Source organism: Mastigoproctus giganteus, chromosome 13 (genome assembly GCF_048544385.1).
Source record: "Mastigoproctus giganteus isolate SK-2022 chromosome 13, ASM4854438v1, whole genome shotgun sequence".
Taxonomy (NCBI): Eukaryota; Metazoa; Arthropoda; class Arachnida; order Uropygi; family Thelyphonidae; genus Mastigoproctus; species Mastigoproctus giganteus.
Window position 1 is genome coordinate 73806896 of NC_143587.1, and position 26782 is coordinate 73833677.

The window sequence follows — 26782 nt, forward strand, 5'->3', positions numbered from 1 at the left end:
TTCGAGGGCATCCACCCTGTCCTTCAAGCTCTCGTATAGGCCCATAACAATGCTGAGTTGTCGCCTGATTTCCTTACACTCCTTGCATCACGCACACACAAAGACATCCCCCATGGCAGTATCATGTCCTGTACCTGAGTGCTCCACAAACATCAAGCAAGTAGAGCATTTTAATACGCTGTGATTCAGAGGGCAACTGCCCCCCTCAGTTCTCCCCTGAGCCACAGCACTCCCATTAGCTTGAGCCTTTTGTTTTGCTGCTCTGGTCTGAGTCATGATTTCGATTTAATTTCAATAAAATTTCAATTTCAGTACAAAATTAAAACCCTAAACTTATATGCCAACACAGTTATAATGCTATATTTATGTTTCAGTATCGAGCGTTATCTACGAAATCCCTTTATATAACTTCCATATCAAGTTAAGTATTAATTATTTATTTTTTACTAATTATTTATGTTACGTAACCCAAGTCGTTATATGTATAGTTAAAAGTACAATTTAATTGACAATGAAGTTCAACAAGATTAATTGACACTATTATGTACTATACTATACTATATTAATCTTATGCTATCTATTTAGAGATATTTTGTATCGCGTAACAATGGCGGCTATTTACGAACGGTAAACATGTGGATTTGATACCCTTTCCGATACTAAGTAATGAAACAAAATCTCTAAGTTACTTTAATCTAAGTATTGTAAATAGGAATATAAAGCTACTCTAGAAAATAAGTTAATATGCCAATTTAAGCTAATAAAACAGAAAATAAATCAGAAAAAACTTCTCTGTTCCAGGAGCAGCAAAAATGTACGTCCGTTCTCTTGTTTCCTCGTTCTCATAAATCTGAGAGCAACATATTGTTCCTCATATGACATGTTCATTATCACATAAGACAAAATGAACAGGCATAAACTTGGACTGCTGTTGTTTGTTTGTTATTTGGTTTTTAGGAGCATTAGCAACTAAGGCCATATTGCTCAGGGGATATGCAGTGGTCATTCCCTGACCTTTCCGCATCCTCCACATTTGGTGGTCACGGGCTCAAACCCAAGTCTGATCAAGAAGCGTGTGCTACGCACTGCTGCTCCTTCCCACCTGGCTACGGAGGAGCCATTGAATGAATGCCAAGATCACACCGTGTGCACAAGTCAACTGCACACTTACTATGTAATGCAACTTGGCTTGGTCTTAAATTCTGCAGCACAGCTAGAAATAGCAAACTTATGGTTGTTCGTGAAAAATTATGATCATCCTTTGCTAAAGAGCCCTCATACATACAAGTTCCTAATATTCCTTAAATTATGCAAGTTCTAAATAAAGTATTCTATTTTTAGGAAAATGTTCGAAATATGCGATGTGTCAAGTTAACGCAAATCTAATTTGAGGGTCACTGGAATTTTAAGAAATTCACAACCTATACTGCATACATATTCAAATAATGTTCATTTGGAACAAAATAGATAGTATTAAAACTACATATAGCAGATATTCGTTTCGTTTACCGTGTCGAGTGAGACCCCACTTTTAAGTAAAAAGTTGAGAAGCTGCACTTAGTTTCATTTAATTTTTCTTTGGCTTACACTAATTGCGCTGAAGGCTAGTAGTATTTTTATAATGCCTTTATTATGTTAATAAGGTTTTTAATTTCTTTCTTCACTCTTAACTTAAGTTTCGTGTCTAATGTTTCCGTACTCTAAAGTTGTTTTAGTTATGGTGGGTTTTTTTTTTTTTATATAAACCCCAAACACGAGCGGTATTAGAACCTACTTAGTACCGTGCTTGGGTTGGAGGCTGGGAAGACGAAAGAAGATATTTGTTGATAATAGACTTCAACTTCTGTAGATTGTAATTTTCAGGAAATACGTATGAAGGAAGATTGTTCCAGAAAACGGCAATTGAATGAATAAACAAGGAAGATGAAAAGTAGGTTCTGTAAGTTTGAAGTTGAACGGTAAATGGATGTTGGCTGGTGTTTGGACTGTTTTGAAAGAGAGAGCAGGAATTATAGAAGCCAATTCAGAACAACAGTGCCCATGGAAGTATCTGTAGAAAAGGCATGCAGCAGAAACAGTATGTCTATGAGACAGCAGTAGTAGTGGCATGTGATGCAAGAAACCAAGCGTTTGAGCTTATGCAGCATCAGCAAAAAAAAAATTCACACAACCATTCCCTCTAAATGTTTGTCCAGTTCCTCCTTAAATTTATTTAACCTATCAACTTCCACAACGAGAGATAGAAGTTTGTTCCAGCAATTAACCACCCGCTGACTAAATGCAAATTTATGCACATCTATTCTACATCTGCCTTTCCTCAATTTGACTTTAGGTTCATAATCTGAACAAGTGGAAGAATCCCATCAGAATTCAGCGTGCTCAAGGCACCCATTCAAGGCCTTCTGCACCTCAATCAGATCATCGCGCAGGTGCCTACTCCAGCCACTGCAATTTTCAGACCTTAAGCCTCTCTTCATAAGAGGATCCCTCCATTCCCCTCACCAATCTTGTTGCCCTTCCTAAAATTAGGCATCCAGACCTTGTATGCAGTACTCAAGGCTTGGCCTGACCATTGCCTCATACAGAAGGACAATCACCTCCTTTTTCTCTATTAACAAAATTCCTGTGTATCATTGACAAAACCCCATGACCTGCCCTGGCAGCCTGTCTGCATTGCTCAGAAAACTTCATATCTCTGACTGCACAATTACTCCCAGTTCTTTTTTATTTTCTACAACCTTAAATGTAATACCATACAGTTGGTACATTCCTCTGGGGTTACTTCTACCCATATACAGTACTTTGCATTTGTCAATGTTAAAAAACTTCAGTTGCCACTTCTCAGCCCATCTTCCCAAATTTTTTAGATCCTGTTGCAGTAGCACATTGCCATTACTGTCACTAACAACTCTGCCAACCTTTGTTTCATTTGCAAACTTCGACACTAAGCCTGATATACCTTCATCAATATCATTGATAAATAGACAAAACAACAGTGGACCCAACACCAAACCTTGTGGGACCCCGCTAATAACATTAGTCCAATGTAGCAACTTACCCTTAATACCATTCTGCTCCAATTTGTACAGTAGTCCTCCATGCACAACAGTGTCAAAAGCTTTTCTGAAATCCAAGTATATAATATCAAAATTGTTTTTTGCATCCACTTCCTTTGTAACCACATCATAATATCCAATCAAATTGGTCAGACAAGACTTTCCCCTTAACAAACCCATGCTGTATCTGAATCATTGCTGCAGTCTTGTCTAGATGATCCTGCAATGCATCTTTAACCAGTGACTCCATTATTTTACCCGGAACAGAAATTAAACTAACTCATCTGTAATTACTCGTGTCACCTTTCAATCCCCCTTTGTGAATTGAGGATATATTTGCAGATCTCCTCCGTAGCCGAGTGGTCATAAGCGGGAGTGCAGTAGCACACGCTCTTTGAGTAGACCGGGGTTCAAGACCCTGACTGCTGAATACGGTCGATCTGCCAACCCGCGCTGGACCAGCGTGGCAGATTATGGTCCATTTCCCTCAGCATGAATTGTTGAGGAGGCTTCCATCCTGCAGTGGGTTGATAATGGCTGCACTTTACTTTGCAGATCTCCAGTTCATGGGGACCACCCTTGAGTCCAAGGATGCTCTCATAATTATGGCTAAGAGTTTGCTTACTTCCTTTAATATAACTGGATAGATCCCATCAACCCCAGTGCCTTTCTTATGTTTAACTTCAACAATTTCTCCTCCACTTTGCTCTCAGTTATTACAAAATCATTAAACACCCTGCTACAATTTGATGACCTTGGGCATTTTCAATCCTTAATAATTTCTCGTGTGAATGTAGATGCAAAATACTCATTCCGTTTGTTTACTATCTGAGCAGGATCATCAACAGTCGAACCATCGATATGAAGTGGAATAATCAGATTCATCCTTGCTGTTTTTCTTAGCATCCTTTGCCAAAGATTTTTCATAATCAGCCTTCGCCTGCCTAAACTCCTTTGACTTGATTAGACTAGCTTATATCTGCCAAGGCTTCTGTGTCACCTGATAATTTATATACATCCCATGCATTTTTCTTCTCTGCCACGAATCTCATTAGTTCATTTGACAACCATTTAGGCCTAAACCTTGAACAATATTTCTTAATAGGTATGAAACTTTTAGTAGCTTCCACGATTAATTCCTTGAATGCTTCCCACGTAGAATTTGCTGTTGTTAACATCATCAGTTGATCCCACTGTACAGAATATAAACTGTCTGGGACCATTGTAGTCACCTTTATGGAAGCAAAAACCCTTTACCCCTGATGGTAATTATATCTTTAAGTAAATCCCACATCAGTACACTATGATCACTGCCACCTAATGGTTCAGTGATCATAGTTTCTTAATAATTCTTAATACATGAATGATCACTGCTGATAACCAGATCAGGAGTATTGCCCTCTCCGATTGCCTCTCGAACATGCTGCTGCAGAAAACAATCGTCCAATAAATCCACAAACGTCTTACTAGTGTGCAAGTGACCAACCCACAAGTTCCAGTCGATATCTGGGAAATTAAAATCCCCCATTATAAGACATTCTGATTTACTAGCCCACTATTTCTCTGTACAATTGTTCATTGTACTCATTAGTCATTAGGCCTATAACACACTCCTATTGTCATTTTTGCTTTGGCAGTGCTTATGTCGCTCCAAACTGACTCAACAGTGCACTGTCCATCTATATCAACTGGATGCACTTCTGCTTTTATGTTTTTCTTAATTAACAGCATAACACATCCTCTCTTCCTATCCTTTCTGTACACATTGTACTCCCCAAATTCCAATTCTCCATTCCTAATATCTGTGTGACACCACGTCTCTGATATCCCAACTATATCCGCCTTTGATGTCTTGACCAACACTTCAAACTCAAATTTATTTACTGTTCTTACTCTTAGTTAGCCTAACACAGGCCGTGTATTTAATTGTTCCATGCTGATTCCCAGCAGATCGTGAAATCCTCAGCAACTTGGTCTCTAGGCTGCTGCTTATTCCAATAGAAGTAGGGTAAGAATCACCTTCACCTCTGCCTATGGCTAATTTTAACCTTTTAGTCTGTGAATCACCCCAAACTAGTGGAGAGACTCTGTTAGAGATGAGTCATTAATTAACCTAACTGCCCTCTTCTCAATGGAATCTAGAAGCCAGAGAGGGGTTTTGGGGGCACTGCCCCAGATGTGGTAACAATATTCCATGGTAGGGCAGATTTGTGATTTGTACAGAGTGAACAGCTGTTCGGAAGAAATGTAATGCCAAGAACAAAAGAGAAAACCAAGTTTTTTAGATGCAGAGAAAGCAATATTTGTAATTTGCTTGTGCCAAGAGAGATTGGAAGTCAGGGTAATCCCCAAAAGAGATATCATTCTGCCTAGAAATCAGAGTGTCACCAAAGATAAGCACAGGAGCAGAAGAATTCTTTTTGCGAGATATAAGACAAGACTGAGTTTTAGAAGGATTGAAATCAACTAAGTTGTCTTTGCCCCACTGGAGAATTACCTGGATATCGGCATATAAGGAATTGGTAGCAGATATTAGAGAAGTTGAAGCTGATTGAGCAGGAGAAGGTTTCTCAAACTGGAAAGTAGAATGCAATGTGCTATCATCAGCAAAACTATGGATAGGATTTCCAGTCAAGGGAAGGTCATTAATATACAAGAGGAAAGAACTGAATCTTGGGGGACACCGGCATTAGTGGAGAAGTTAGAAGACAGAGAGCCATCTACCATCACCCTCAGTGAGCGATCAGAGAGAGAACTGGATAACCAATCACAAAAAAAACAGTTGGCAAACCATAAGATGGAAGCTTGTTTAGAAGACCTTTATGCCAAACATGATCGAAAGTCTTTGAGATGTGAAGAGCAACTGCTTCTGTTTCACCAAACTTTTCCACTAAATTTGTCCATAAATGAGTAGTCGATAAATGAGTGTCCATAAAAAGTTGATCCACCAGTGGATCAACACTGACAGAATCTATACTGGCAATCGTTGATCAGAAGGAAGGTTTCTAGGTAGTTTAAGAGTTGGCGGTTAATTGATTTCTCCATTACTTTAGAAACAGTAAAAGTAATTGCAATGGGATGATAATTGGATGAGAGGGATTTATCACCCTTTTTAGGAACTGGCTAGATATGAGCAAATATCCAAGCAGAAGGAAAAACACCTTTGGAATAAGAAAGTGAAAAAAAGGTGGCAAAGAACAGGAGTAAGTTCAGGAATACAAGTTTTGAGAACAAGTGGAGAAATACCATCAGGATCTGGAGCTTTCTTAGCATCAAAAATCCTTCTCATATCCTTTTGACGGAAGACCATAGGAGGCATTGAATGGAGTGTTCTAGGAATGGTGGGCGGTGTTTTACCAAGATCAATTAATACATGAGTTGGAATAAAAATGGAATGCTAGCAAGTCAGCTTTATCCTTGGCCGAAGTGACAACAGAACCATCTAGTTTTGACAGAGGTGGGAGCACAAATGAGCAAAAGTTGCAGCCAATAGCATTGGCAAGAGACCAGAATGCTAGGCTACCATTAGGGCAAGAAGCTAGTTTTCTACTCTTAGCCTGTTCAAGATCAAGTTTGGACTGATTAACAACTGCTTTACAATTGTTGTGAGCTTTGGTGTAGGCTGTTGTTGTTATTTGGTTTTTAGGAGCATTAGCAACTAAGGCCATATTGCTCCAGGATATGCGGTAGTCATTCCCTGACCTTTCCGCATCCTCCATATTTGGTGGTGACGGGCTCAAACCCCGGTCTAATCAAGAAGCGTGTGCTACGCACTGCTGCTCCTTCCCACCTGGCTACGGAGGTGCCTTTTGGTGTAGGCAGAAAATGAAACTGAGAAACTGGAAACAAGCCAATTACGATATGCAACATTCTTCTCCTGAAAAACATTAGCACATTTATTGGAAAACCAAGTTTTAGATCAGGGATTCCCAACCTTTTTCAAGCATCGACCCCTTACATCAGAAGATTTGAAACAGAAGTCAGATAAAGGAAAAGAAAAAAAAAAAATCTCGCAGGTTTATTTTTGCATTCTTGTAATGCCAAACAACAAGGTTGGGAATAGCCATGAAATAAAGGCTCCACTGGAGAGAGACAATCACCAAGTTGTGATCTGAGGTGCCTAAAGGACCATTCACTTTGACAGTGTACTCAGAAGGGTTGTTTGTGAGGAAAAAGATAAGCATGTTGGCCGTAAGGTTAGGATTGGCCGGTATTCTTGTAGGTAAATGAACAATCTGTGCAAGGTCATTAGTAATTGCAAAAGCCTCGGCATCTCGACCAGCTGGGTTGGTGTGACTAGAAAACGGAAGCCAGCTGGAGTTGTGAACATTAAAATCACCAAGGAAAATTACCTCACTGTTAGGAAAGTTGGACTGGAGAAAGTCAAGTTGCAAAGAGAGGAAGTCGAACTCCAATTGATTGGTGGAGATGGGAGAATGGTAGAGACAACAGACGATTTGGTGGTCACGGGCTTGAACCCGGGTCTAATCAAAAAGAGTGTGCAACACACTGCTGCTCCTGCCCACCTGGTTACGGAGGCACCTTGCATACACTGGTTCACACCCGGTTGATCACCCACAGTGTGCTTGTGCATGGGGGTTATACCCAGGATTACTAACAGTCCCACCATAGTGAAGGTGCAAGCAGAGGATTTGGCTGTCACAGACCATCCGGACTTCGCCAAAATTGGGTCCACTTGACTTGAGTGTCACCCAAATATCAGTTCCACTAGCATTTTAGACTCCTAGGTAGCAAGTACAGCTTGTCTGGTACATCTGAGAGAATGTCTGTGACATCCATTAGCATTAGCAGAGGCATAAGATGCAAGAAAGCAAGCTTATTCAGCATCAGCCAAAAAAAAAAAAAAAAAAAAAAAAAACACACAACCACTATTCCCATTTCACCCCTCCGTTCGTTCGAAATACCTGTCCAGCTGAGCCTTAAATTTGTTTAGGCTATCAACTTCAACAAGTGATGGAAGTCTATTCCACAAACCAACTGCCCACTGGCTAAAGGCAAATTTCCGCACATCTATCCGACATCCGTCCTTCCTCAATTTGAATTTATGCCCTCTCAGGTGACTATTCTGAGCAAGAGGAAGAATCCCATCGGCAATGAGCATGCTCAAGCCATTCAAAGCCTTATACACCTCTATCAGATCACCTCGCCGATGCCTAGTCTCCAGACTTTGTAATTTGCAAAACTTAAGCCTTTCTTCGTAAGAGCAACCCTTGTTCCATTCACTAATCTTGTTGCCCTTCTCTGTACTCGTTCCAGCAGCTCTACATCCTTCTTGAAATGAGGCCTCCAGACCTGTATACAGTACTCAAGGTGTGGCCTGACCAATGTCTTATACAAGGGAATAATCACATCCCTATCCCTGCTAGAAAAATTCTAGTATATCATTGACAAGACACCATGAGCTACTCTTGCAGCTCGTCTGCACTGCTCAGAGAACTTCATATATGCCTGCACAATTACCCTCAGGTCCTTTTCATTCTCTACCACTGTCAGCGTAGTACCACAGAGTTGATACGTTGATCTGGGGTTACTGTTTCCCATATGTAGTATTTTACATTTGTCAATGTTAAACTTCATTTGCCACCTCTCAGCCCATCTGCTCAATCTTTCCAGATCCTGTTGCAGCAGCATAGCATCAGTAATGTCCTTAACAACCCTGCCAACCTTTGTGTCGTCCGCAAACTTGGACATTAAGCTTGATATACCATCATCAATCTCATTTATAAATACAGAAAACAACAATGGACCCAACACTAAACCCTGAGGAACTCCACTAATAACATTAGTCCACGTTGAGCAGTGTCCATTGATTACCACTCTCTGTCTTCTGCCACTCAACCACCCCTTTATCCATAGCAGCAATTTGCCTCCAATGCCACACTGCTCCAATTCGTGCAGCAATCTTCCATGCGCAACAGTATCAAAAGCCTTTCTAAGATCCAAATATATAATATCAAAGTTATTTCCTGCATCCAGTTCTTTTGTGACTACATCATAGTATCCAATCAAATTGGGCAGACAAGACCTGCCCTTAACAAAACCATGCTGCGTCTGAGCTATAACTGAATTCTTGTCCAGATGATCCTGCAGTGCTTCTTTAACCAGTGCCTCCATTAATTTTCCTGGAACCGAAGTTAAACTAACATGTCTATAATTACTTGTGTCAGCCTTTGATCCTCCTTTGTGAATTGGGGTTACATTTGCACATCTCCAGTCGATGGGTACCTCCCCTGAGTCCAAAGAAGCTCTCATAATTATGGCTAGGGGTTTGCTTACTTCCTTTGCTGCCTCCTTTAATATAACTGGATAGATCCCATCCACCCCGGGTGCCTTTTTTATGTTTATCCTCAACAATTTCTCCTCCAATTTCCTCTCAGTTATTAGAAAATCATATAGCTCACTGCCAATGTTTACTTCACCTACGACATTCCCCTTCCTGAATAACTCCTCATGTGTGAATGTAGATGCAAAATATTCGTTTAGATTGTTAGCCAAATTAGCAGGATCCTCAACTGTTGAACCAACAACATCCAGTGGACCAATCTGATTCATCCCTTTCCTTCTTGAGTTTAAATAGGTAAAGAACTCTTTTCTGTTTTTCTTTGCATCCTTTGCCAAGGATTTCTCATAATCTGCCTTTGCTTGCCTGATCTCCTTTGTGACTTGGTTACAGACCAACTTATATCTATCATAGGCTTCCATGTCACCCATTAATTTGTATGTATCCCATGCATTTTTCTTCTCTGCCATATGTCTCATTAGTTCATCTGACAACCATTTAGGCCTGAACCTTGAACAATATTTCTTGGTTGGTATGTAAAGCCTGGTAGCTTCCAAGATTAGTTCCTTGAATGCTTCCCATTTTGAATTTGCTGTTGGTAACGTCATCAGTTGGTCCCACTGTATAAAATTTAAATACTGTCTCAGACCATCATAGTTGCCTTTAAGAAAGCAAAAACCCTTCCCTTTACCTCTGATGGTAGTTACCTCCTTGAGTAAATCCCACTTCAGCACACTGTGATCACTGCCACCTAGTGGTTCCTTTATCTGCAGATCCTTAATGCATGAAGGATCACTATTGATAATCAGATCAAGAGTATTACTCCCTCTAGTAGCCTCCTGAACATGCTGGTGTAGAAAACAATCATCCAATAAATCCACAAAAGCCTTGCTAGTGTGTGAGTGACCAACCCACAAATTCCAGTCAATATCTGGGAAATTAAAATCCCCCATTATAAGACTCTCTGATTTACTGGCCCATTCTATTTCCCTGTACAGTATCTTATTATACTCATCAGAGTCATTAGGCCTATAGCACACTCCTACTCTCAATTTTCATTTACCTATGCTTATGTCACACCAAACTGACTCGATACTGCCCTGTCCATCGATGTCGACTGGCTTCACTTCCTTGGATTTTATGTGTTTTTTAACTAATAGCATAACCCCTCCTCCCTTCCTATCCTTTCTGTAGACGTTGTACTCCCCAAATTCCAGTTCTGCATTCCTTATAACTGTGTGACACCACGTCTCTGATATCCCAACAATATCTGCCTTTGAGGTTTTGAGCAATACCTCAAATTCATCAAATTTATTTACTAAACTCCTAGCATTAGTGTACACGCAAGTATGCACCTGTTTCTATTCTTAGCTACCCTAACACAACCCATGTGTTTACTTGTACCGCAATGACTTTCAGCAGTCTCTGAAATATCCTGCATCTTGTTTTTCAGGCTTCTGCTCATTCCAATAGAAGCAGTGCAAGAATCTCTTTCACCTCTGCCAGTGGCTACTGTTAATCTATTAGTCTTTGTCTCCCCCCAAGCTAGCAGTTTTCCGACCCACCTAACACTGCCTCGATAGCATCAGCAAATATTCTTGCACCCTTTCTATTTAAGTGTATCCCATCCCTGTAGAAGCAATCTCTCCTGTTACTCATTCCTCAAGGTTACTCATTGTATACCATCCTCAAGGTTACTCATTGTTCACAAGTAGTAGTAGAGGCATGTGATGCAAGAAAGCAAACTTATGTAGCATCAGCCAAAAAAAAAAAATTCACACAACCGTTCTCTAAAAGTTCGCCCAGTTCCTCCTTGAATTTATTTATTAAGTATGAAACAAGCAAGCCAAACAGGTCTTGCTGTGATCAGACTAACAGATTCCTCCTCAATACGTGAAGAGAGGATGTCCCTTATGTGCTTTACCCATATTTGTGTGTGTAATTTTCCCTACAGATTTAAAAAACACCATTTCTAAAGCCAATTATAATAACTTAATTATCAATGTATTAGACAAAATTCTATTCTATATCCTAACTTCTCGTTTTTGGTTTTCAAACTTTGATAGCAATGCTTGCCATGATAATACACTAGAATTTCATTAATACGAAGTTCAAGGGACTTAAATTTTCACTGTTTGTAATCACAAGATTTGTGGAAATGAGGTCTGTGAATTGTCAACACTTCTGTCTAACAAGAATAAGAAAACAAAAATTAATGAAATAATAAAATAACATACTAAAAATAAAACCAACAAAAGCCTTGTCTAACAACAATAAGAATGCATATTTTTTCTTTTATTTATAATGGCATATGATGCAAGAAAGCAGAAGTTTCAGCATGAACCAAAAAAAAAAAAAAAAAACTGTCCATCCACTCCAAGAATTTCTCTTGAATTTATTCAAACTGCCCACTTCCACAACAACACATGGAAGTTTGTTCCAGCAATCAACCACCTGTTGGCAAAAGGCAAACCTCTGCATATATATCCTGCAACCATCCTTCCTTGTTTTGAATTTATACCCCTCAGATGTGTAATCTGAGCAAGAAGAATGCCATTAGCACTGCACTCACTCACTCTATTCAAAGCCTTAAACATATCAATCAGATAACATTGCAGGTGCCGAGGCTCCAAAAGCTGTCATTTGCAGAACCAAATCCGGTCTTGGAAGGCCACCCTTTCGTTCCCTTCACCAATCTTGTTGCCCTTCTCTGCCCTAGTTCCAGCAGATCCACATCCTTTCTAAAATGAGGCCTCCAGACCCGTATGCAGTACTCAGAATACAGCCTAACCATTGCCTTGTACAATGGAATAATCGCCTCTTTATCCCTGCTAGCAAAATTTCCTGTATATCACTGACAGAACCCCATGAACAGCACTGCAGACATACTGCCCTGGCAGCATATCTGCAGTGCTCAGAGAATTTCCTCCTATCTGAATGCAAAATTACCCCCAAGGTCTTTTTTATTTTTCACACTATCCTGAGTGTAGTACCACACAGTTGATATATTAATCTGGGATTACTGCTACTCATATGCAGCACCTTGCAAATGTCAATGTTAAACTTCAACTGCCATTTCTCAGCTCATCTGCCTAATTTTTTTTAGATCTTGTTGCAGCAGCTTATCCTGATTACTATCATTAACCACCCTGCCAACCTTTGTATCATCTGCAAACTTAGACATTAAGCGTGATATATATCTTCATCAATATCATTAATTAATAAATACAGGTAACCCTTGTATAACATGATAGTTAGGTTCCTATAAAATTTCGTGTAATGGGAAACAAAATACACCATTCTAAATTTCGCGTATCTTAATGAAATCTAGAATGATGTATTTATATATATATATATATCTAGAATAGTGTGTGTATATACAGGGTGTCTCAAAAATACACAGCATAACTTCAGGAATGAGTTCCTCATATGTAGACAATAAAAATATTTTATATCAACATAGTTCTGGAAATGCTTGGTTCCTGACTTATTAACCAGAATGTCTTATCTCCCGCAGGTGATTTCTTTCATCACAAGGTACTGACAGAATCTGGTGGTTTTCCATTCCGATCCCGTACTCAAATCAGGAGCAAGCGGATATGCACTTTAGGTACTGTTTGGCGGACAGCAATGCTCCGGAGGCTCGTCGTTTGTACCACGAAAGGTTCCCAGAACAAAGATGTCCAGACAGGAAAACGTTTGAAGGTATCCATTGCCGCCTTCGTGAAAATGGGACCTTTACATTTCGCTGCTGCCGACAGAGGATGACCAAGATCTACGACTCCTGAAGAATCTCTGGGTACGACTAGGCTGCCATCCACAGAAACTGAACTTAGCCTGTTACAACGTAAGATGGCTCATTAGTGAAGAGAGGATATTAGAGCTGGAAAAGGAATTAGAAAATGTGAATTGGAATATCATCTGTTTGGCTGAAACAAGAAGAAGAAATGAATCACTTAAGTTTATCAAGTGGAAATCTGCTTTACAGCAATGGAAACAGTGAAAGGAGTGAAGGTGGAGTTGGGTTTCTGGTTCATAAAGATTTAAAAAACAACATTTTGGAATTCAAAAGTACATCACCAAGGGTGACAAGACTAATACTCAAGATTTCTAAGAGGTAAAAGCTAAAGGTTATAATGATTTAGGGACCAACATCGAGCCATGATGATGAAGAGGTTGAAGAAAATACACCGAAACTGAGAGTCTTCTAGATGAGCAGAAAACCCACTACACTATTATTATGGGAGACTTCAATGCTAAGGTTAGAAAAAGACAAAACAATGCAGAAAGGGAAACTATAGGAAATTTTGGAATTGGTGAAAGATTTATGGAATTTTCAGAATCTCAAATATTGTCAGTAACGAACACTTTTTTCAAGAAAAGGGTGAACAGAAAGTGCACATGGAAGAGTCCAAATGGATTAACAACTAATGAAATTGACTTCATTCTCACTAATAGATGGTATATAGTGAATGATGTTACCGTCCTGAATAAGGTAAATTTTGGAAGTAATCACAGAATGGCAAGATGTACACTTGATATAGATGTAGGAAAGGAAAAAATTGACTCGAGTCAATAATACAAAGGTCTATGAGATAACAGAAGAGGAGAAAAGGCAGTACATACTGGAACTTAACAAGTTTGAGCTTCTGCAGACTGCTCAGGACAAAGATATCGACGAGGAATATTACAACTTTCTGGAAGTGATAAAGCCCAAGAAACCTATAGGGAAAAAGAAATCCAAAGAAGAAAAAATTAGTCAAGAAACACTTTGATGAACCGAAGGCGACAAATGAAGAGCAAGATAAACACTGACAAGGAAAAAATTGAGTATACTGAGTTATGCAAAGCCATTAGAGACTCAGAGAGGACATAAGATTTAACATAGGTAAAGTAGAACAAGCATTAAAAGAAAACAAAGGATTTAAATCAGCAGCCATGAGCAGTAATACAGAAAGACAAATGACACTGAAACTGAAGAATAGCGATGGTGTACTTATAAATAGCAGAGAAGGCATAATTCAAATAGCAGAAGACTACTATAGAGAATTATACAAGGAGCAAGGGAATGGTGCCAGCAGTGGGGAAGATGGATCGCAAATTAGCAACACATACGACATACCCTAATGGCTATAGGGCATTAGGCTATAGGCCTAATGACTCTGATGAGTATAATAAGGAACTGTACAGGGAAATAGTGGGCCAGTAAATCAGAGAGTCTTATAATGGGAGATTTTAATTTCCCAGATATTGACTGGAATTTGGGGGCTGGTTACTCACACACTAGCAGGGCTTTTGTGGATTTATTGGATGATTGTTTTCTACATCAGCATGTTCGGGAGGCAACTAGAGGGAGTAATACTCTTGATTTGATTATAAGCAGTGATTCTTCATGCATTAAGAATCTGCAGATAAATGAACCACTAGGTGGCAGTGATCACAGTGTGCTGAAGTGGGATTTACTCAAAGAGGTAACTACCATTAGGGGTAAAGGGAAGGGTTATTGCTTCCGTAAAGGCGACTACGATGGACTGAGACAGTATTTAAATTCTATACAGTGGGACCAACTGATGATGTTACCAACAGCAAATTCAAAATGGGAACCATTCAAAGAATTTATCTTGGAAGCTACTAGGCTTTACATACCAACTAAGAAATATTGTTCAAGGTTTAGGCCAAAATGGATGTCAGATGAACTAATGAGGCATATGGCAGAGAAGAAAAATGCATGGGATACTTACAAATTAACATATGACAAAGAAGCCTATGATAGATACAAGTTGATATGCAACCAAGTTACAAAGGAGGTTAGGCAGGCGAAGGCAGATTACGAGAAATCCTTGGCAAGGGATGCAAAGAAAAACAGCAAAGAGTTCTTTACTTATGTAAACTCTAGAAGGAAGGGGATGAATCAGATTGGTCCACTTGATATTGATGGGTCAACTGTTGATGATCCTGCTCAGGTAGCTAACAAACTAAATGAATATTTTGCATCGACATTCACACATGAGGAGTTATTCAGCGAGGGGAATGCCAGAGGTGTATTCAACTCGAGCAGTAAGCTACAGAATCTTGAAATAACTGGGAGTAAAGTGGAGGAGACACTGTTGAAGATAAACACAAGAAAGGCACCCGGGGTGGATGGGATCTATCCAGTTATATTAAAGGAGGCAGCAAAGGAAGTAAGCAAACCCTTAGCCATAATTATGAGAGCTTCCTTGGACTCAGGGGAGGTACCCATAGACTGGAAATGTGCAAATGTGACCCCAATTCACAAAGGAGGATCAAAGGCTGACACAAGTAATTATAGACCTGTGAGCTTAACTTCTGTTCCAGGAAAATTAATGGAGGCACTGGTTAAAGAAGCACTGCAGGATCATTTAGACAAGACTTCAGTTATAGCTCAGACACAGCATGGTTTTGTTAAGGGGAAGTCTTGCCTGACCAACTTGATTGGATACTATGATGCAGTCACAAAAGAACTGGATGCAGGGAATAACTTTGATATTATATACTTGGATCTTAGAAAGGCTTTTGATACTGTTGAACATGGAAGACTGCTACACAAATTGGAGCAGTGTGACATTGGAGGCAAATTGCTGCTATGGATAAAGGGGTGGTTGAGGGGGAGAAGACAGAGAGTGGTAATCAATGGACACTGCTCATCGTGGACTGATGTTATTAGTGGAGTCCCTCAGGGCTCAGTGTTGGGTCCATTATTGTTTTCTGTATTTATAAATGATATTGACGATAGTATATCGTGCTTAATGTCCAAGTTTCCAGACGATACAAAGGTTGGCAGGGTTGTCAGGGACACTACTGACACTATGCTGCTGCAACAGGATCTGGAAAGGTTGAGCAGATGGGCTGAGAGGTGGCAAATGAAGTTTAACATTGACAAATGTAAAGTACTACACATGGGAAACAGCAACCCCAGAGCAACGTATCAACTCTGTGGTACTACACTGACAGTGGTAGAGAATGAAAGGGACTTGGGGGTGGTTGTGCAGGCAGATATGAAGTTCTCTGAGCAGTGCAGACGGGCTGCAAGAGTAGCTCATGGAGTATTGCCAATGATATACAGGAATTTTTCCAGCAGGGATAAGGAGGTGATTATTCCATTGTATAAGGCAATGGTCAGGCCACACCTGGAGTACTGTATACAGGTCTGGAGGCCTCATTTCAAGAAGGATGTAGAGCTGCTGGAACAAGTACAGAGAAGGGCAACAAGATTAGTGAATGGAACAAATAGGTGCTCTTACGAAGAAAGGCTTAAGTCTTGCAAATTACAGTGTCTGGAGACTAGGCACCAGCGAGGTGATCTGATAGAGGTGTATAAAGCCTTGAATGGTTTAAGCATGCTCAATGCTGATGGGATTCTTCCTCCAGCTCAGAAAAATCACCTGAGAGGGCATAAATTCAAATTGAGGAAAGACAGATGTAGGATAGACGTGCGGAAATTTGCCTTTAGCCAGCGGGTGGTTGGTTGGTGGAACAGACTTCCATCCCTTGTGGTGCAGGTTGATAGCCTAAATAAGTTTAAGGCTCAGCTGGACAGGTATTTTGAACGAACAGAGGGGTGAAGTGGAAGTGGGGTTTTTTTTTTTTTTTTGGCTGATGCTGCATAAGCTTGCTTTCTTGCATCAAATGCCTCTACTAATGCTAATACCCAATATTCTTCCTAATGAGGTAGAACATGCATTGAAGAAAATGAAGAATCAGAAAGCCCCAGGGGAAGATGAAGTTACTGTAGAGTTGTTAAAATTGGGAGGAAGAGACATAACACAAAAACTGGCAAGGATCTTCACAAAGTGCATTAGAAAAGGTGTGACGCCTGAGCAGTGGAATAATGCAATCACAGTTTTGCTGCATAAGTAAGGAGATAAATTGGAAATTATAGACCAATTAGCTTGTTATCCCACATCTACAAGTTGTTCACAAGGGTCATTACTAACAGATTAGAAAGAATACTTGATGAGAATCAACTGAAAGAGCAAGCTGGCTTTAGGACAGAATTCTCAACTATGGATCACCTTCACGTAATATCACAGCTAATGGAGAAAGCAAATGAATATAAAACACCACTATGCCTGGCATTTGTGGATTATGAAAAGGCATTTGACTCCATACAGCATAAGGCAATGTTTCAGGCACTGGAAAGAAAGGCATAGATACCCCATATATTATGATTTTGAAGAAAATATGAGAACGCTACCTCCTTTATTAGACTAAACAAAGACAGTATGAAATTTAATATCGAGAAAGGAGTTCGACAAAGATATAAAATATCTCTGAAGCTGTTTACTGCTGCCCTTGAGGAAGCTTTCAGAAGATTGAACTGGTCGCAGAAAGAAGTCAATGTGAATGGAAAGTACCTAAACCATTTACAATTTGCAGATGACATTGTGGTCATAAGCCACAATCCCAAAGAATTAGAGGAAACTCTTAATCAGTTATGCACAGTTAGTAAGAATTTTGGACTAAAGATGAATATGGCTAAAACAAAAGTAATGATAAACAAGTATGCCACAGAAAGGGATATAATGATTGAAGAAACAGTAATTGAAAAGGTGGAGTCATATACTTATCTGGGACTAGTTATTAGCTGTAATAATGATAAATGGCTGGAAGTCAAGAGAAGAATAAATTTTGGATGAATAGCATTCAGGAAATATAGACACATACTGAAGAGCAATATCCCAGTTTGTCTGAAACGTAAAATAATGAACCAATGTATACCATGATTTATGGAAGTGAAACTTGGGCACTCACCAAAAGAATGGAAGAGAAGCTGAGAACTACACAGTGAAGAATGGAACGAATTATATTGGGAATCAGACTGCTAGATAAGAAGGGAAACACATGGATTAGGCAGCAAACTCAAGTAAAGGACATTCTTATAAAAATTAAAGTACCAAAATGGTCTTGGGCAGGACACATAGCTCGAAGACATGATAACAGATGGACTAAGAAAATAACAGAATGGTACCCAAGATGAGCTAGAAGAAAACCTGGAAGACAACGGCGGAGATGGATAGATAAAATTCATGAGTTTGTGGGTAGTAAATGGATGGCCATTGCACAAAACAGAAGTAACTGGTAAGTTGGAGAGGCCTTCATCCTGTAGTGGATTGGAAATGGCTGATGATGATGATAAACAAAAATGTCATCATACTGCTTGGTACTCAGCAGCTCTTCTGCTGGTGGTGGTGTTGTAGCAGGTCTAAATAGTATGACGTTTTATGAATTTTTATGGACCAAAATAAAATGTGCACTTCACTCTGAAGTACATTTAGTTCCACTACCTTCCTTAATATATACACAGGCAACACCCGTATAAGACAGTACTTCTACAACACAGTTGATAATTTGCAGCAATCCTCGCACAACACTGTACTTAAAACTCATTACATTGTGTTAGAGAATTTCGGTAAACCTTGCATAACAGGGTATTTTTGAGCTCTTATGCGGGGAAAACCCTGCTATTATGTTGGATGTAATTTTTCAACATTTCCACTCTTTTTGAATCCCTGCTGTTGACTTGCTAGTCAAAAAAATTTTGAGAAATCTGTATTTTATTTTGTTGGGAAATCCCCATGTTACATTCTGTGCTATTGAACTTATGCAAATATCTAGATTTCAAAGCTTTATTACTGTTGGATAACAACACCAGGCCAGCCAAACACTGAAGTTATATTCCTAACACCACAGTTGTACTAGGTTAATACAACTTCTTTTATTCAGCCATTAGATCAAGGCATTATATCCATCTTTAAAACTCATTACATCAGAAAATCGTTACAATGGATTTTGGAAAAAATTGATTCCAAATCTATTGAAGTGGAAACATTTCTCAATTGTGGGCTGTATCAGAATCATAGCTTTATTGCTGAAAGAAGTAAAACTGTCAACAGGTGGGTGTTGGAAAAATGTATGGCCAGAGTCAGTTCATTCAAGAAATATGATCAAACCGGCAAAAACAGAATCGGTGCGATAGTAGAACTTGCTACATTTTGATGATATGATTACTGAAGCCCTTGTTGGTAGCATAGTTGATAGAATAGCCCTCTTCCCCCACATGGGGTGGAAAAGACCCGAGTTCGAATCCCGTCAATGTGGGGAGGAATTTATGGGTTTTTTCCACAACGTGGCTGAGTTTGTTGGGCTCAGGGCGAGGGTAGCATGGTTTTTTATCCAGCAAAACATAAAATCGACCTCGGGACACATGCAATTTACAGACAATACATACAGAGTAACATGGCCCTAGTCGCCGATGCTCCTAAAAAAATTTAAAAAAATATATGATTACTGAAGACTTTCAAGAATTACTGGTAAAAAAAAAAAAAAAAAAGGCTGGTGAAGCGGATTTGGTGGAAATGGCATCGGAGATAAAACCAAATCAATTCAGAGGATGATAGTGCAGATGAAAATTCTAAACTTCCAAATTTTACACTAACAAGCACATGGGAAGGCATAAAGTTAGCCGAGCAATTAGAATCTTATTTTTTGAATGCAGATTCTTGAATGAAAGGAGCCCAGAGTTCAAAATGGAGCTTCAAAAATGCTTAGTTCCATACGATGAAATTCACAATTTATCAAGCAAAAGCGAACAAACACAGATTACTGATTTTTTAAAGAGAGCAGAAGATACACAAAATTTAAATGGTGTATTTTTGTTAACTTTTGGAACGCAACCCCCTTTTTGTACTTTTTCTTAGTCCCGTATAACATGACATTTTATAGGATCCTAACTACCATGTTATACGAGGGGGATTATCTATATATAAATAGGGAGATATGGGGGAAAAAATTATAACTCAAGAACTGCAGTAATGGCAGAAAGTGTCTAGACTCTAGAGCAGTAACTGTAAATGCATCTCCAAGATTGTGATAAGAATATCAGAATTTTATTAGTTAATAAAGTACTGATAGTAATCAAATCATGAACTGCAGTCATTAGTTTTATGCTTCGAATTTACTTATATCAAAAGCTACAGTTACCAAGCCACAAACTCTTGATTGTGATACCAGCTAAAGCTTTTTGCAAATGGTCCAGAAACCAAAATAAAATATTACCAGGACCTTTATAGCAAAACTCAAAAGTGCAACCACACGAATTTATGGAAGTGGAATTAAAGAAATGAAGAAAGTTTTACAGGAAAGTAATGATAATTTGTGCACTCATACATTATTATGCCATTAAATTAATAAAGAAAAAGATATATATATAAATGCAAATTTCATTTATAAAGAAAAAAGTATACTAACTTAATTCAACTGAAGATTACTATGAGGTAGACTAGCTATTTGTGAATACTACATCTTAGAACATACAATAAAAAATCCATTTTCCTTATTATTCTAAAATAAAATGGAAAACATGTATTACTGTAATACCTTAATTATGGAAATATTTCCTACAATATTTATGTTTCATAATTAGACTAAATTTGTTTTGGGGTGGGACAACGTTTGCTTTCTTCACTGTCAAGTCGACAGGTAAACTTTTTACACAAGTCTGTTCTCTAACGTGATGTTTTTTTTTTTTTCTTTACCTAGCCTTTGACGCAAGCTGCCCATATCTCACTGTCAAGTTGATAACCGCATCAAATTCGAAACTTCGTCTTATTAGGGGTTCAAATGAAAATTTAATATGGCGTACTGAATATACCTAATGTCGGATATTTTATTTCCATAATTTAGGTACCAGTAAATTATAGATGTTGCAATAATAAGCGGAGTGTTTTTCTTTTTTTACTTCGAACAGTGTAATACCTACGTTGTTTTTCTCACGAGTATCTAGTTAACACATAAGTTTGCTGGTTATCGAAATGAGGGGAAAATGCATAAGATAACGTACAAGTTCTAGAATAACCATTTAATTTAATGGATCGTAAGTTCTTAGAAAATGAAGGGGGGGGGGTTAAAATGATCTCATAATCTAGTAGACTAAACAAGCATTTTTCAGCGTGGCCATTGATAACTATTCAGAGCATGGAATGATAGAAGAGTAAGCCTACTAAACTAAACAGTGCTAAGAGTTCAACCTTAATTAATATGATTAGCTTCGTTGGCAGGATATCGAAGTCAAATATATATTCACAGCACCTTTCAGTAATAAATTTCACCATTTGTACACACTTCGACGGAACCCCCTTCGACAGACACGTGTTCATAATTATACTTGGTTTATAGGCAGGAAAATTTATACTAAGTAGCGAAAACACGTTAACCCCCCAGTCCCCTCAAAAAAAAAAAAATAAATAAATAAATAAAAAAAATCACTGCTTGAGATGAAGGGCAGCGAAAGCACCAACCCGAATTTTATATTCAAATTCACACTGCAGGCAAACGAATACATTCAGATGCAACCAAAACTACAGATTAAAAGGTCCCCTCCCACAAAGAAGGCTAAGCTGTCTCAGCTACCGCTGACAAGTGCGGCAGACCACAACATAACGCTTCGAGACAAGCTGCTCAACATTCGCTCCCTTGACTCACTGTGTCAAGCGTCTCACAACAACGCGAACTCGGCCGATGAATGGTTCCAGGGATAGGCACAACACTGCACCGCTAAGTCGTTCTCGTACTCCATAACATATTTCACTACATCACAAGGAATGATCTTTTTACAGTGAAACATAGAAACATTTTATGAGAAATCTTCGAACATCAAAAATCTGAAACTGATTTACCTCGTAAATTGACGGCTGACGAGCTTCTTCGGCTAAAATTTTTGTTGCTGTATTTTCTTGCGCTTGTTGTGTAGGTTCACTGGCTGACTCGGCCGCCATCTTGAGCCCGTAGATTGTCACGCAGACCTTATTATGTGATTGGCTGATCACAGCAAGCCCTTTCTTTATTGGGTAGAACTAGGTTTACGCTCCTGATTTCTGAGGGCCATCTCGGAATCCGGAAACGCTCTGGGAGGCAAAGTATTAATACATAGCTGAAAGTGAAGGAAATTTATACACGGCCTTTTGTCGCTAAATAGATTTTAATATATCGATAGAAAAAAAAAATCATCCAAACTGTAATAAATCCTCTGAGGCGTAATAACAAACAAAATAACAAGCGGACTTAATTTCTCTTTCACAATTTGAGTGCGCATAACTTTTATTCGCGTAACTTTCTTTCAAAGGCCAAAATGTAGCTGATGCAGCGGTGTATCGTCCTATGGTGCAGCTACACAAGAACCCTTAGCTCAAGGCGCCCAGAAAGAAGACGGAAAATGTGCGAGTTACATAAAAATAAATAAACTACGTCTCACCAGTACTTGCAATGATATGGCACTGCGCTATAGAAATTAAATACACGGTTTTATTTATTATAAACATTGAACTATTCTGAATATTATATAAAAGGCCCTATGCATCAGGAATGTGCACACTATAAAATTAATGCAACACTACGCCGTATTCATCTGTCGTTGCAAGTCATAATTCGAACGTTTTTCCCTAATTCCTGCATGATGGACTTCGTGTGTGTAAGTGTTGCCTCCCCCCATCCTCCGATTCTAAGTCCGAAGATTACAGTATAGCAAAATGAAATATGAATGTGATATTTAAAATTAAAAATATGTATTCCATACTTGCGAAACAAAAAGAAACTCGTAATATCACACACAAAAATATCGTAATATCTCAACCAAGATTAAAAAGTAAATCGCATCTCTTTTGAAACCTCCGCAAGACATTCCAAACGAATACTGCCTGTCAGGAAGCGGAAATATTAAAATTTACTGAAAAGGTTAATTGAAACAAATACAGATTAATTTAGGATATTAAAATAATAATAATCACATTAGCTTAAAATACAATAAATCTAAAGTATTATTTCTAGGATATAATAAACAATAAAACAACCAATCACATAACAGTATTAGCGATTGCAAATTCAATTTTGGGTAGCAAAGAGCTCAAAAAAATATAACTGCATGTATCGCCTTCTCTAGAAACATACGATAATTTTACTACTAACTGAATTACATTCTTCCAAGGATTTGAATGAGTTGGAACGCTGATCCGATTCGTCGCACACGTTAGTAATATCACGTACATCTTGATTAGCAAAAATAAAGTATTTTATTAGCGAGCTTTCCGTTTCGTAAAATTTTCCATTTCGATCGCTGTACCGTTTCTTGCTTTCATTATTTGTATTAGTAGTGGAAGATGATGAAAGGAAGCAAGCTTATATAGCATCAGCCAAAACAACATATCTAACATTCCTATACAGGGTGTTTCAGTTAAACGTTTCAGAACTTCTAAGAGGGGTAGGGTACATCCTGACAACTCGAAATCATATAGCAATGTGGGGTCGGAAATGCTTTCCTGAAGCGGTGTTGTACACAGAAGCACCATAAAGAAAAGAGACCGTAAGTGAGAAATCGTTTTAATAATACATGAAAAGAAGCAAAAGGTACATGGATTAAAGTAAGTGTTCGAAGTTTCTTCCACGGGCTACAATGCACGCCTCACATCTCCGACGCATGGACATCCGAACATTCTGGAATACTCCAGGCGAATTTCTTCGGCAGCTACTGCGATTCTTGCAACCAGCTCCTCAGCATTGTCAACAGGGGTGTCATAAACTAGCGATTTCATATGACCCCAGAAATAAAAATCAAGACATGATAGGTCGGGTGACCGAGCAGGCCAACGCACGGGACCACCACGTCCGATCCACTGTTGACCAAATGTGACATCCAGGTAGTTACGAACATCTCCGCTATAATGGGCAGGGGCTCCATCGTGTTGGAACCACATTGTCTGTTGCGTCGATGCAGAAATCTGTTCATCTCTCAAAAGTTGTGGCAATACTTGCTGCAGAAAGATCAAGTAGATAGGTCCGGTTAGACGACACGGTAACGGGCAAGGTCCGATGAGGTGATCTCCCATAATACCGGCCCATACACTGACCGAAAATCGAATCTGTGCTGCACGACGGCGTATTGCATGCGGGTTCTCGACCGCCCAGATATGGTCGTTATGCGTGTTGAAAATTCCTTCCCTTGTGAAGGAATTTTCACGGTCATATGAAATCGCTAGTTTATGACACCCTGTTGACAATGCTGAGGAGCTGGTTGCAAGAATCGCAGTAGCTGCCGAAGAAATTCGCCTGGAGTATTCCAGAATGTTCGGATGTCCATGCGTCGGAGATGCGAGGCGTGCATTGTAGCCCGTGGAAGAAACTTCGAACACTTACTTTAATCCATGTACCTTTTGCTTCTTTTCATGTATTATTAAAACGATTTCTCACTTGCGGTCTCTTTTCTTTATGGTGCTTCTGTGTACAACACCGCTTCAGGAAAGCATTTCCGACCCCACATTGCTATATGATTTCGAGTTGTCAGGATGTACCCTACCCCTCTTAGAAGTTCTGAAACGTTTAACTGAAACACCCTGTATAACATTTCTAACCCCATGACCTGCCCCACTAGGGCAGGTCATGGGGTTTTGTCAATGATATATAGGAATTTTTCTAGCAGGGAAAAGGAGGTGATTGTCCCTCTGTATAAGGCAATGGTCAGGCCACGCCTTGAGTACTGCGTACAGGTCTGGAGGCCTCATTTTAGGAAGGATGTAGATTTGCTTGAGCGTGTACAGCGAAGAGCAACACGATTGGTGAGGGGAATGAAGGGATTCTCTTACCAAGAGAGGCTTAAGTTCTGCAAATTGCAGTGGCTGGAGACTAGGCACCTGCGCGGTGATCTGATTGAGGTCTATAAGGCCTTGAATGGGTTGAGCACGCTGAATTCTGATGGGATCCTTCCACTTGTTCAGATTACCAACCTACGGGGACATAAGTTCAAATTAAGAAAGGACAGATGTAGAATAGATGTGCAGAAATTTGCCTTTAGCCAGCGGGTGGCTAATTGCTGGAACAAACTTCCATCTGTCGTTGTGGAAGTTGATAGGTTAAATAAATTTAAGGAGGAACTGGACAGGCATTTGGAGGGAATGTTGTGATTTTTTGTTTTTTTCTTTTTTTTTTTTTGGCTGATGCTGCATAAGCTCCTACACTTGCTTTCTTGCATCATGTGCCACTACTACTACTACTACTACTACTACATGGAACAACAACCATACCCTTATGGGTAGCAAAGTTGGTAGGATCGCCTTCTTCCCCACACCGAGTGGAAAAGGCTTGAGTTCGAGTCCAGTCGATAACGGGAGTAAGTTTTATGGGCCTTTTTCACAACGAGGCTGAATTAGTCGGTTTCAGGGGATGAGGGGCATGTTTTTTCTCCCGGAAAATCAGGTGTTTCGACCAGCAAACAGAAAATCGACCTCAGAATACATATACATGCAATTTACCAACAATATACACGGAACAATATGGTGTTAGTTGTTGATGCTCCTAAAATCCTACTACAACAACAAAAACCAACAATCATATACTTTCTGACTGAAAACATATTTCCGCCCATCTGTCATGCAACTATCCTTTCTTATTTGAAATTTATGTCCCTTTCCCCACTGTGAGCGATTGGACCAGGAGTAAGGATGCTATTAGCATTCAGTTAACTAAATCCATATGAAGCCTTAAACACTTCAATCAGGCATCCTTACAAACTGTCCAATGCCCTCAGTGTAGTGAACGTGTGCATTAAGCTCCAAATCTATTAAAGCCATGAAGTATCAGTATATTTCGTGTATTATGTGATCGATATGCTGGACGAAATATGCGAACTTCCGAGATAAAAAAAAATCATGGAATCCGTGCAGTGGCGTAGCTAGGGGGGAAGCGGGGCGACACTTTTTTTGGCGGCACTTGAGGAGAGAACTGAGTTGAGAAGAGAAATGTTTTTTTTTCACTGGATAGAGTGATCCAAGAAATCACTACGAGATTTCAACAGCTTCATGTTCTTGCTGAAAAACATGCCTTCCTTACTCCATCGAATCTTTTGAATGATAAATACGAATGTCAACTAAATCATGATCAAGATGACATTAATAAGGAAGAGTTCCTCGTTGAGAGAAAAAGACTTCAGAGTTTTATTTCTGTTGCGGCTACGTAAGACGAAACAGAGACGTGGAAGGACGGTCCCCTTGAACGTTTGCAGTTTATTCTAAAATACAGTCTTGAGAACTCAGTTCCAAATATTGTAATACTACTGCGAATTTTCCTCACAATTGCTGTAAGTGTTGCTAGTTGTGAGAGGAGTTTTTCTAAATTAAAATTGATTAAGTATTACCTAAGATCTACAATGAGTACCTTGCATTTAAGAAATCTTGCCATACTGTCTATAAAACAACAACTGAGTGATGAAATAGACCTCGACAATTTTGCTAACAGAAAAGCAAAAAAAATAACATTTTAGAAAGTTGGAATTAGTTTTATTTCAAAAATAAACATAGTGTTTTAATTTATTTCCCTATACGTCGTTTTGACTTTTTTGTAGTATTTTTGGTGTGTATTGAGG

General features: G+C 39.1%; 1 protein-coding gene across 1 annotated transcript in view; it reads right to left on the reverse strand.

The window, feature by feature from the left end:
• The window catches only part of LOC150076166 (uncharacterized), a 287981-nt gene extending 265798 nt beyond the window's left edge, over positions 1 to 22183 (reverse strand). Inside the window, exon 1 of the mRNA XM_090387515.1 lies at positions 22053 to 22183. Coding sequence (XP_090243641.1) covers positions 22053 to 22151 — 99 coding nt within the window. The 5' untranslated portion in view covers positions 22152 to 22183. The remainder of the gene's footprint in view (positions 1 to 22052) is intronic.
• Between the last annotated feature and the right edge of the window lie 4599 nt (positions 22184 to 26782).